Genomic DNA, 12494 nt, shown 5'->3' with positions numbered 1-12494 from the left:
TTTTCTTTTCTTTCCTTTCCTTTTCTTCTTTTCTTTCTCTCTCTCTTTTCTTTCTTTCTCTCTTTTGTTTCTTTTATGCTGCACCTGTGGCATATAGAAATTCCCAGGCTAGGCGTTGAATCAGAGCTACAGCTGCTGGCCTATACCGCAGCCACAGCAACACCGGATCCTTAACCCACCGAGTGAGGCCAGGGATCGAACCCACATCCTCATGGACACTCTGTCTGGATATTAACCCTGCTGAGCCACAACAGGAACTCCTGTTCACCCAGCACTTAACCCTCAGAAGGATACTGCCATCACTAAGCATCTGCATACCTGGAGAACATCATGGGTACACTGACTGTGACTTGCTGGCAGCTAGGTAAGCTTTTGTTGATTTCTCTAAGTTGACTCTGAGTAACAGATTGGTCAAAGATCACTGCTCTTGAAGATGAACTTGATCTCAGGGACCAGAGCCTTCTCTTCTGGTGCTGACACTTGCTCCCTTTAGTAGTGAACATTCTCTCAAGATGAGGTAATCCTGGCCTCCTATTAGGACCTGGAGAACTTGGGCCCCTTAAACCCTGGTGAGGATGTAGGGTGGGAAGCAAACTGTGACTTTTTTTCAGAGAAGAGAAATTCTTGTGGTTTGGCTTTTCTCAAAGTGTTTAAGTTGGGTTCTGGACTTGGACCATAAAGAGGTTATTTGATTCTGTGAACCTCTTTATTTTATTTCAAGGAAAATCCTACTTTAACACATGGTGTGGATAAGACATATAAAGATTAGGAATGTGTTTATAACATTGTTACTCGGAAAGTGACACAGGGCAAATTCTCTTTAGATATGGACTTCATTTGGACTTTGTTTTTAATTTACATTTTGCATAAAAGTTTAAAATTCAAAAGGTTCAAAAGGGAACATACACAAAGTTCTTGCTCTCATCGCTGTTTTAGCCACTTACTTATCTTCACTAAAGATGGCCAAATTCACTAGGGTGTGTATGAGGATTCCAGAGATATTTTATGCATATGCAATCAAATATGCAAAAATACTTTGCTAGATTATCATACACATATTTTTATGTATTTTCATTTTTCCATTTAATATATCTTGCAGATAGATTACTCTAAGATATAATTTTTTTTTGTCTTTTTGTCTTTTCTATGGCCGCACCCACAGCATATGGAGATTCCCAGGCTAGGGGTCTAATCAGAGCTGTAGCTGCCGGCCTATGCCAGAGCCACAGAAACTCGGGATCCGGAGCTGCGTCTGCAACCTACACCACAGCTCACGGCAACGCTGGGTTCTTAACCCACTGAGTAAGGTCAGGGATCGAACCAGCAACCTCATGGTTCCTAGTTGGATTCATTAACCACTGAGCCATGACAGGAACTCCATAAGATATAAAATCTTTTAAATGAAGTTATAATGTTTTTTCTTTTTCTTTTTTAAAATTATTATTAACTCGATAGCTGAGAAATTAAAATATATACTCAAACAGGTACCAAGGTACAGTTATCTAGCTTCGACAATTAACAACTCAAGATCAGTTTACAGCTCAAACCTATTATCAATTCAAGGCCATTCACCCCTTTTCTTTGAAACATAACTAAGTTATTTTTTTAAATTATTTTTTTATTTTTTATTTTTATTTTTGTCTTTTTGCTATTTCTTTGGGCCTCTCCCACGGCATATGGAGGTTCCCAGGCTAGGGGTCCAATCGGAGCTGTAGCCACTGGCCTATGCCAGAGCCTCAGCAACGCAGGATCCGAACCGAATCTGTGACCTACACCACAGCTCACGGCAACGCCGGATTGTTAACCCACTGAGCAAGGGCAGGGATCGAACCTGCAACCTCATGGTTCCTAGTCGGATTCGTTAACCACTGCGCCGCGATAGGAACTCCATAACTGAGTTATAATTAACATACAGTATATTGTTAGTTTCAGATGTACAACGTAATGATTTGACAATTTTCTACTTTATGAAATGATCACCACGATAAGTCAGTTATCATTTGAAACCATCAAAGTTGTTACACGAATATTAATTATACTTCCGTATGTACATTACATCCCCATGACTTATTTCTTATGTAATTGGAAGTTTTTACCTCTTAATCTCCTTCACCTCTTTAGTCTGTTCCCACAAGCAACCGCCAGCTACCAGTTTAAGCTCTGTAGCTATGAGTCTGTTTCTGTTTTGTTTTCTTTTGTTTTGTTTTTTTAGATTCCACATGGAAGTGAAATACAGTATTTATCTTTCTATGTCTGACTTATTTCACTTAGCATAATAGAAGGTTTTGGGGAGTGGTTTGTCTTTTTTTTTTTTTTTTTTTTTTTTTTTTTAAGGGCTGTATCCTTGGTACATGGAGGCATGGAGGATCCCAGGCTAGGGGTTGAATTGGAGCTGTATCTCCTGGCCTACACCACAGTTCACAGCAATGCCAGATCCTTAACCCACTGAGCAAGGCCAGGGATCAAAACTGCATCCTCATGGATACTTGTCAGATTTGTTTCTGCTGAGCCACAATGGGAATTCTGAAGGTTTTTTTTTTTTTTTGTCTTTTTGCCTTTTTCTAGGGCTGGTCCCTCGGCATATGGAGGTTCTCAGGCTAGGGGTCTAATCAGAGCTGTAGCCACTGGCCTATGCCAGAGCCATGGCAACACGGGATCTGAACTACATCTGCAACTTACACCACAGCTCACGGCAACGCTGGATCCTTAACCCACTAAGCAAGGCCAGGGATCAAACCTGCAACCTCAAGGTTCCTAGTCGGATTCATTAACCGCTGCGCCATGATGGGAACTCCAAGGTTTGTTATTTTTAAGTGTCACATTAAAAGAAGTTTTTCCTGTGCTGCAGTTATTAGCTTTTATTTTGATATTAAAATATTAAAAATCACATTATTTTATAGTTAAAATATTTAGAAAGTTAACTTGACATAGACCACTAGATGGTGCTATCATCACAAATAAGTGAAATACATAGTCTTAAAATTAATTTGCACATTATAAGGAAAAACCCAATTACTATGAAACTATACAAGGTAAAAATAAAAGGTAAACTTCTAAGTACTATTCTCCAAAATAGTCACTGATAACATGGAGATCTTTCTGTCTTTCCAGTTATTTTATCCATGATTGTACATCTATAAGTTCATTTATCCCTTATCTATGTATTCTTTAATAAAAATTATCTCATACATACATTATTATTTTGAAACTTACTTTTTGAAACCTAATAATATATAATGTAATTCTTTCCATGTCAGTACATATAATTAATTTCATCCTTTAATAACATTTGTTGAGTAAATTATTTTAAATAGTTGGAACAGGAGTTCCCATTGTGGTTCAGTGGGTTAAGAATCTGACTAGTATCCATGAGGAGGCAGGTTTGATCCCTGGCCTCGCTCAGTGGGTTAAAGGATCTGGCATTGCTGTGAGCTGCGGTGTAGGTCACAGATGCAACTCAGATCTGGTGTTGCTGTGTCAGGGGCATAACCCAGGAGCTGCAACTCTGATTCAACCCCTAGCCTGGGAAATTTCATATGCTGTGGGTGCAGTCCTAAAAAAACAAAATAAATAAATAGAACAGGGAACTACATCCAATCTCTTCGGATAGAACATGATGAAAGATAGTATGAGAAAAAGAATGTATATATATGTACATATATGACTGGGTCACTATGCTGTATAGCAGAAATTGACACAACACACTGTAAATCAACTATACTTTAATAAAAAAAAAAGTTTAGGAGTTCCAGTCGTGGCTCAGTGCTTAACGAATCTGATTAGGAACCATGAGGTTTCGGGTTCAATCCCTGCCTTTGCTCAGTGGGTTAAGGATCTGGCATTGCTGTGAGCTGTGGTGTAAGACACAGATGCAGCTCCGATTAGACCCCTAGCCTGGGAACCTCCATATGCTGAGGGAGCAGTCCTAGAAAAGGCAAAAATACAAAAAAAAAACCCAAACAAAAATAAAACAAACAAAAAATAGTTTAAAAAATAAAATAAAAAAAGTCAGAACATTATAAAGTGTTATAATTTTGTATATTTGTGTAATTGTTATAATTACTTAATGTCATATATATTAGCTATAATTGATTTCACAGCTAATAATAGATTTTAGGTTCTTCTGAATTTTTGCTTATACAAACAGTAGTGCAGCAATCATCCTCATGCACTTATCCTGGTGCACTGGCCGTAGACATCCATGTTGGCCTTATCATCTCTCAGACTTTAGAATCTTGACCTCCCATGAATTAAGGCTCCTAGTTTTGCAGTTGAGCAGTTAAACAGGCCATTCTCATTCTTGATTCCATTTAATCCCTTTGAATCTGATCTATTCTCTCTGCCCATCCTGCTCTCCTTCTCAGCTTTAAGAATCATTCCTTCTGAACACTCTGGACAATGTTCCTGGCTGCCATTCTTTTCTCTCAAATATCGTTTCGGGCCCTCAGGGAGACTTTTCAGTCTGGAAACTTATATGTTCTTCTATTCTGGAAAATGTTTTTGTATTAATTCTTTGATAATTTCCTCCCCTCTCTTTTATTTTTTTCTCTTTCAAGAATTCCTATCAGAGTTCCTGTTGTAGCTCAAAAGGTTAAGGATCTGATGTTGTCTGTGCTGTCACATCTTTTTAAAAACATATATGAATATGTATGTGTATATATATATATATATAAGTCCAACACTAGACACTGTCTACTGCAACCATATGAGTGACCCTAAGTAGAACATACAGCTGAGCCCTGTGAAACCACAGGACCAGTAGAAGTAACAATAAATTTCTGTCTTGAGCCTGTAAGTTTAGGTTAAACTGTTACACAGTACTAGATACATGCAACAAAGATGCTCTGTAAGTGGGATTCTGTTGTAACAAAGACCTAAAATGGTGGCATTGGCTTTGGGACCACGCAGCAGCTGAATACTGAAGGGTCTTGGGGACACTGTTAATAAAACCTGAGGGACAGTTAGGAAATTTCTGTTGAAGCTGGAGAAAGAGAGCTCTAGCAAATTTGGCAACAATGTTACCTACAGAAATGCTGCCAGTGAAAAAGAACTCATGGATTTGGCCAAGGAGAGTCCATGCCAAAACTGCCTCTTTTTTTCTCTTAGCTAGGAGAGATGAGCTAAAAAGAAGTACTCTTTAAATTATGGGCCAGTTTCCCAGGGAGTGACATTTACTCTAGGTAAGAAAGTACCTGGGTAAAAATCACATCAAGGACATTACTAGTAACTCTCGTATCAGGGCGAAACTGTTGCTAAGGGTGGAAATGCAGTCAAGGGTGTAGCCATCACACCCAGCAGTTGGCCCTCAGAAGGACTTATGGGTGTGCCTTGCAGACCCTGGGCAGGAATGTAGCGCTTCTGAGAATCTTATGGGCATTTTCCCACAGTGCCCTGACTCTCAGGCCAAGGTGGAGTAGTAGGCTTATCCCAAAGAGCTTTGGCCATGGCTTTTGCATAAAAGAATGAACCCCCATAAGAAATGGCAAACATGTTAAGTTTTTAAGAGGCATTGTTAGAAGCACAGTCTTCTTGGATTAAAAGTTTCAAAAGAACCTAAAAGTCCCTGAATTTCTTTAGGCAGGAGGCATTTTGAGGAAACTACTCAGCAGTAAAATGTGGATGATTTCTTATAGAAAAGGAAGATGGGCTCAAAATGAAGAGCAAAGAGTCCAGAGGGTACAACCCAAGGTCCTGAAGAACCACTGCCAAGGAGTGCATGGACTCTGGTACCTGCCAGGATTTCAGAATTGCTTTGGACCAGATGCTGACTAGTTTAGCCATGCCCATCCTGCTGTTTTTAAGGAGGACATTTATTGTGGTTTTCCCATTCCTGTATCATGACCTCATGCAGGGATGCTGCTGCGTGGGGGGAGGGGAAGAAAGCTTGTCTCTTTAGTGCACAGGTCTCCAGATTGAGCAAAAACATACTTTGCAGGCTCACCTTGGAGATATTGCAGATTCAATTACAGACAGCCACAGCCAAGCAGATTTTGCAATAAAGTGGATCACATAGATTTTTTGGTTTCCCAGTGGCCATAAAACTTATGTTTAGAAGTATGTTATACTCTAGTCTATTAAGTGAGCAATGGCACTGTGTCTAAAAAAAGTACATATCTTTTTTTTTTAAAGATAGTTGCAATGTTTATTTCAGGTTCTCTCTTTCATTTTCTCTCTCTCTCTCTCTTTTTTTTTTGGATTTTTTTTTTCCTTTTTTTTGCCACACAGGTAGTATGCGGAAATTCCTGGGCCACAACACACAGCAGCAACCAGAGCCTCAGTGGTGAGAACACAGGAGCCTCAACCCACTAGGATATCAGAGAACTTCCACAAGTACATATCTTAAAAAAATACTTTATTGCCAGAAATGCCAAAACAATTACAATTGTAACATCAGAGATCACTGATCACAGATCACCTTAACAAATATAATAATAATGAAAAATCTTGAAATATCTCAAGAATTACCAAAATGTGACACAGAGACACAAAGTGAGTGAATGCCACTGGAAAAATGGCACCAATAGATTTGCTTGATGCAGAGTTACCACAAACTTTCAATTTGTTATAAAAAAATGCAATATCTTTAAGCTCAGTAAAGCAAAATGCAATAAAATGAGATTATGTGTGTACCCAAGGAACTATGTCATCTGTACCTAAATGTAATTTAAATAAGAAGATCTCAAGCTTTCAACTGATGTCATAGTAATGAAGACTGTTGGGGACCTTGGGAGTAGTGGCAAGTCCACTTTTACTGGAGAAAGATGTAAATTGTGGTGACCAGCAGGTGATCAAAGGAAAATAGTATCCAGAGATGTCTCCCATCGACTACTTTCCTCTTGGTGCATATGTTGCTCGTCACATCAAGAGGTGGGTTCACATTACTCTTGTCCTGACTCTGGACTGGACTCAGTGACCTGCGTGCCGAATAGAATGCAGCAGAAGAGATATTCTGGGGAGTTCCCATTGTGGCACAGTGGAAACGAATCCAACTAGGAACCATGAGGTTGCAGGTTCGATCCTTGACCTCACTCAGTGGGTTAAAGATCTGGCATTGCCATGAGCTGTGGTAGGTTGTAGACACAGCTTGGATCTGGCATTGCTGTGGCTGTGGTGTAGGCTGGCGGCTACAGCTCCGATTAGACCCCTAGCCTGAGAACCTCCATATGCTGCTGGTGCAGCCCTAAAAGGACAAAAGACAAAGAAAAGAAGAGATGTTCTGGAACTTCTGAAGCCAAGTCATGTCTTACAGTTTCTTACAACACTTTTTCTAGGAACCCTCCATTTCAGAACATAGTAACAATCCCATGAAAATTCCAAGTCATGTGGAGGGTGCAGTGTAAGTGCTCCAGTTACAGCCCCAGCTAACAGTCAGTAGCAGGTGTCAACTGCATGAATGGACCACCTTGGACATGTGCCTAGATGGACCGTCAGATGATTCCAGCTCCAGTCACTATTGAGCTGGAATTGTATGAAAAATCCCACCAAGGACTAGCCAGCTGAGCCCTGTCAAGTCATAAAATCTATTAGAGATAGTAATTTTCTAAGCCACTAAATTGTATGCTCATTTGTGTTGCTATAAACTGGAACACTTATCATGGTTTTGCTCATCAGTTTTAGCATGCCTGTTTATTTTTGAGACAAAACTACTCAACATTATACTATAATACATCTCAGGGTCAGCTTCTCATCATTACAGAACCATTGGGTTTCGTGTATAGGCTCCAGAGTCGGGTCAACTAGATTCAGATTCCTTCTTAACCTCTTGTAAATGTATCCTTGAGTGTTATTTAATCAGTATGTGCCTTAGCTTCCTTATTTATTAAGTACAATAAAAATCCTATTTTTTGGCTTTGTAGAGGAATTACTTATAATGTATGTAAATTGCTTAATAGCACCTAGCAATTCTTCAGGGTGCAATAAATGTTAGCTATGATTATTACTCTTCTTTTTCAGATGTTTTTATTCTTTTCACTTTTTTTTTCAGGGCCACACCCATGACATATGGTGGTTCACAGGCTAGGGGTCAAACAGGAGCTGTAGCTGCCAGCCTGGGCTGCAGCCACAGCAATGTTAGATTCCAGCCACACCTGCGACCGACACAATAGCTCATGGCAATGCTGAAATCTTAACTAACTGAGTGAGGCTAAGGATTGAACCCATTAGTACCCATGGATACTCATCAGGTTGATTACCACTTAACCATGATGGGAAATCCTGTTTTTAGATCTTAATAAAAATAATCTTGAAAAAAGGAGAAGACAAGATGGTGGAAGAGTAAGAGGATGCACTAACCCTCTCCCACAAACACATAAAAAAAACACATTTACATGTAAAATAACTCACACAGAACATCAACTGAATGCTGGCAGAACTTAAACCTCCAAAAAGGGCAAGAAACTCTTGACATAACTGGGTAGAACAAAAGAAAAAGAGATAGAGAAAAGGAATCAGGATGGAACAAACATTCCTGAGAGGGAGCTTTGGAGGAGAAAGGGAACCCACACCCTGGGAAGCCACCTAACCCACAGAGAGATCAGCCAAGTCAGAGGGATCTCCAAGACACTGGAGAAGAAAGTGCAGTAGCAGATCTGAGAACCTAAAAGTAGAGTGAGAGATGCACAGATCATCTGAACCACTGGCACAGACATCACAGCCTGAGATGCTTGGCTGGGGGCTGGGCACTGACACTTAGGCTCTGGAGAAAAAGAAAAACACAAGCAAGAGGAAGAAGCTCAGGAACCATTCCCGGTTAAAGCAACAGGAGAATTCACCTAAAGCAGTCAACAATGAAACAGACCTCTGCAGTCTGACAGACTTTGAGTTCAAAAGGGAGATAGTGAAAATACTGAAGGAATTAAGAGAGGATATGAACAGTAATGCAGATTCGCTCAGAAAGGAACTAGAAAATATAAGGAGGAGCCAAGGAAAACTAGAAAATTCATTTGCAGAGATACAAACTGAGCTAAAGGCAGTAAAGACCATAATGAATGATGCAGAGGAACAAACTAGTGATGTGGAAGATAGACTAATGGTAATCACCCAAACAGGACAGCAGACAGAAAACCAAATCAAAAACAGGAAAGCAATATAAGAGACCTATGGGATAATATAAAACAGGACAATCTTCATATAATGGGAATTCCAGAAGGAGAAGAAAAAGAAAAGGTGATTGAAAATATATTTGAAGAAATTATGGCTGAAAAACTTTCCAAATCTAAAGGATACTTATATCAAGATACAGGAAGCACAGAGGGCCCTAAACAAGTTGAACCCAAACAGGCCCACAACAAGATATATTATAATAAAAATGGCAGGATCCACTCCAGCCCACCATCGCGTCAGGCACGGCAGCACCAGGGGAGGTGGTTCCCACTTTAAAGAAGTGAAGTTTTTCACTTCCTCCCCCTCACCACTTGCATCCTGCAGCCTCTGGTGCCAGCGCCCTGGGAGGTGGAGGTTGGAGCCAGGCTGGGGGACCCAGGATGGATGGGGACACCTGAGTCATTGGCAGCTGCAGGGACACCAGGTCAGAGGACTACAAGAACCTGCTGTCCAGAGCCTCTTTATCCACCCACATGACAGCTGGAGCAATGACCAGGATCCTGGAACACTGGGTCATGTACCCAGTAGACTCAGTGAAGACATGAATGCAGAGTTTGAATCCAGATCCCAAAGCCCATTACACAAGGGTCTACGGAGCCCTCAAGAAAATCGTATGGACTGAAGGCTTCTGGAGACCTTTGCGAGGCTTCAATGTGATGATAATGGGTGAGGGGCTGGTGCACGCCATGTATTTTGCCTTCTATGAAAACATGAAAAGGACTTTAAATGCTGCTTTCCACCATCAAGGGAATAGCCACCTAGCAAATGGTATTTGCAAGCATTTGTCTGGAGTTAGAAAGGTCTCTCCTTCAACAGACCCTTCCCCAGGGCTCTCGTGACCCAGCAGCCTGAGGACTCATCTCCGCCGTGCTTGCTTATGAATCAAGGACTCTAGAGTCGTGTGTGCACACACACCCAAACACACGCACACACATACGTGTGTGCTTTTTTCATTCCCCTCTTTCGCTTTCTGAAGTGGTGGTGGGGGGGGGAAATCAGTGACAGAGGTGTTTCATTGTTGAATGGGTTTTGCCGGTTTTTTTTTGTTTTTGTTTTTGTTTTTTTTACCCTCAAACGCAATTCATGATCAGATCTAGGGGAAAAAAAAAAAAAAAACCCTGAATAGAAACAAAACTTTTGAATGCTGGATTCCAAAAAAAAAAAAAAAAAGTTATCTGGGCAGCTTCCTTGAGACTATTTTTCAAAAAACTGGTCCAACAGGTTTCTACAATGGCAACATCTAACTAAGCTTTGAAAGGGATAGCTGGGAGTATGACCACCCTGCTCCATGATGCAGTAATGAATCCAGCAGAAGTGGTGAAACAGCACATGAAGATGTACCACTCGCTGCACTGGTCAGCCCTTAGCTGCATCAGGACAGTTTGGGGGACTGAGGGCTTGGGGGCCTTCTACCAGAGTTACACCATGAAGCTGACCATGAACATTCCCTTCCAGTCCATCTGCTTCATCACCTATGAGTTCCTGCAGGAGCAGATCAACCCTTACCAGGTCTACAACCCAAAGTCCCACATCATCTCAGGTAGGCTGGTTGGGGCCCTGGCTGCAGCTGCCACCACCACCCTGGACATCTGCAAGACCCTCCTCAACCCTCCTCTCCAACTCAGGAGAACATGGCCCTCAGTCTGGCCAATATTAGCGGTCAGCTGTTGGGCATGGCTAATGCCTTCCAGACAGTGTACCAGCTCAATGGGCTGCCTGGCTACTTCAGAGGCATACAGGCCCAGGTCATCTACCAGATGCCCTCCATGGCCATCTCCTGGTCCATCTATGGGTTCTTCAAGTACTTCCTTACCAAGCACAAGCTGGAGAATCGAACTCTGTACTAAAGAAGCAGGCTGTGAGCAGTGATTCTGGAAGCTCGGATTGTGCAGAGGCTCTCCCAGCCTGCTTCCATTTCCCTCACCCTGGCACCAAGATTATTGGGGCAGTGTATGTGTAGGATGGGGCTTCTGCTCCCTGATGCCCTAGAAAGAGTAGGGGATGGGACAACTGCTTCCCCAAGGGCCGTTCGCAGTGATATCCCAGCTGGTGAAAGGTGGGGAAAGATTTTGGAAGAGGATGGAGAAATTTCTTTTTCTCTTCCTCCCCTTCTGAGAGTGTAGTGGTTTCTCTGTTTCCGTGTAGCAGCTCCTCCCCTAGAATCAGATCACACAGGAGGGAAGAAAATGGGCAGTGACCGAAAACATTAAAGAGGAGAAAAAAATTATGTATATAAAAGTTCCAGTACACAGTATAAAATAGATGGATAATCTTTTTTTAAAAAATGGCAAAAGTTAAAGATAAAGGGAGGATTCTAAAGACAGCAAGAGAAAAGCAAAGAGTTAATTATAAGGCAACCCCAATAAGGCTATCAGCTGATTTCTCTACAGAAACTCTTCAGGCAAGGAGGGAATGGCAAGATATATTTAAAGCACTGAAAGGAAAAAAATATGCAACCTAGAATACTCTATCAAGAAAGAATATCATTTAAAATAGAAGAGGAAATAAAGAATTTCTCCAACAAACAAAAGCTAAAAGAGTATGGCAATACTAAACCCATTCTAAAAGAAATACTGAAAGGGCTTCTCTAAGTTTAAAAAGAAAAAGGAGAGGAAGAACTAGGATGGAGGAAACCACAATCAGAAAGCAGTCACTTAAATAAGCCAGCATACATATCTAATCATTAAGATGTTAAAAAAAGATATCAAAATCACACAATGTGGGCAAGGGAAATAAGAAAAAAATAGATTATTTTTTTATTTTAATGATGTGTTTGAGCCTATATGACTATCAGGCTAAAGCAAGCAGATATAGGAAGGGGTTAACATACTTAAAACACAGGGAAACCACAAATCAAAACCAAACATTACATTCACAAAAACTGAAAAGAAAAGTACTCAAGCATAAAATAAATAGAAACCATCCAAAGAAAAAAACAAAAAGAAGAAAAGAGAAACATAGGAGTTCCCGTTGTGGCGCAGTGGTTAACAAATCTGACTAGGAACCATGAGGTTGTGGGTTCGATCCCTGCCCTTGCTCAGTGGGTTAACGATCTGGCATTGCCGTGAGCTGTGGTGTAGCTCACAGATGTGGCTCGGATCCTGCATTGCTGTGGCTCTGGCGTAGGCCAGTAGCTACAGCTCTGATTTGACCCCTAGCCTGGGAACCTCCATATGCCACGGGAGCAGCCCAAGAAATGGCAAAAAGACAAAAAAAAAAAAAAAAAGAAACATAGAATCAACTGGAAAACAAGGTTTAAAATAGCAATAAATAAACATCTATCAATAATCACCTTAAATTTCAGTAGACTGAATGTTCCAATCGAAAGACACAGAGTGGCAGATTGGATAAGGAACCAAAAACATTCAATCTGCTGCCTACAAGAAACTGAC

At 40.9% G+C, this 12494-nt stretch overlaps 1 protein-coding gene across 1 annotated transcript; it reads left to right on the top strand.

The window, feature by feature from the left end:
• Positions 1 to 9485: 9485 nt before the first annotated feature.
• Positions 9486 to 10949, top strand: LOC125138132 (mitoferrin-1-like). Its single transcript, XM_047799396.1, is given in 3 exon segments — positions 9486 to 9870; positions 10361 to 10719; positions 10722 to 10949. Coding segments are annotated over 3 exon segments (810 nt in total). The 5' UTR covers positions 9486 to 9647.
• The last annotated feature ends 1545 nt before the right edge of the window (positions 10950 to 12494 follow it).

This window comes from Phacochoerus africanus, chromosome 10 (assembly GCF_016906955.1).
Source record: "Phacochoerus africanus isolate WHEZ1 chromosome 10, ROS_Pafr_v1, whole genome shotgun sequence".
NCBI lineage: Eukaryota > Metazoa > Chordata > Mammalia > Artiodactyla > Suidae > Phacochoerus > Phacochoerus africanus.
The sequence above is the reverse complement of the archived record's forward strand: the minus strand, read 5'-3'. Positions and strand labels throughout refer to the sequence as shown.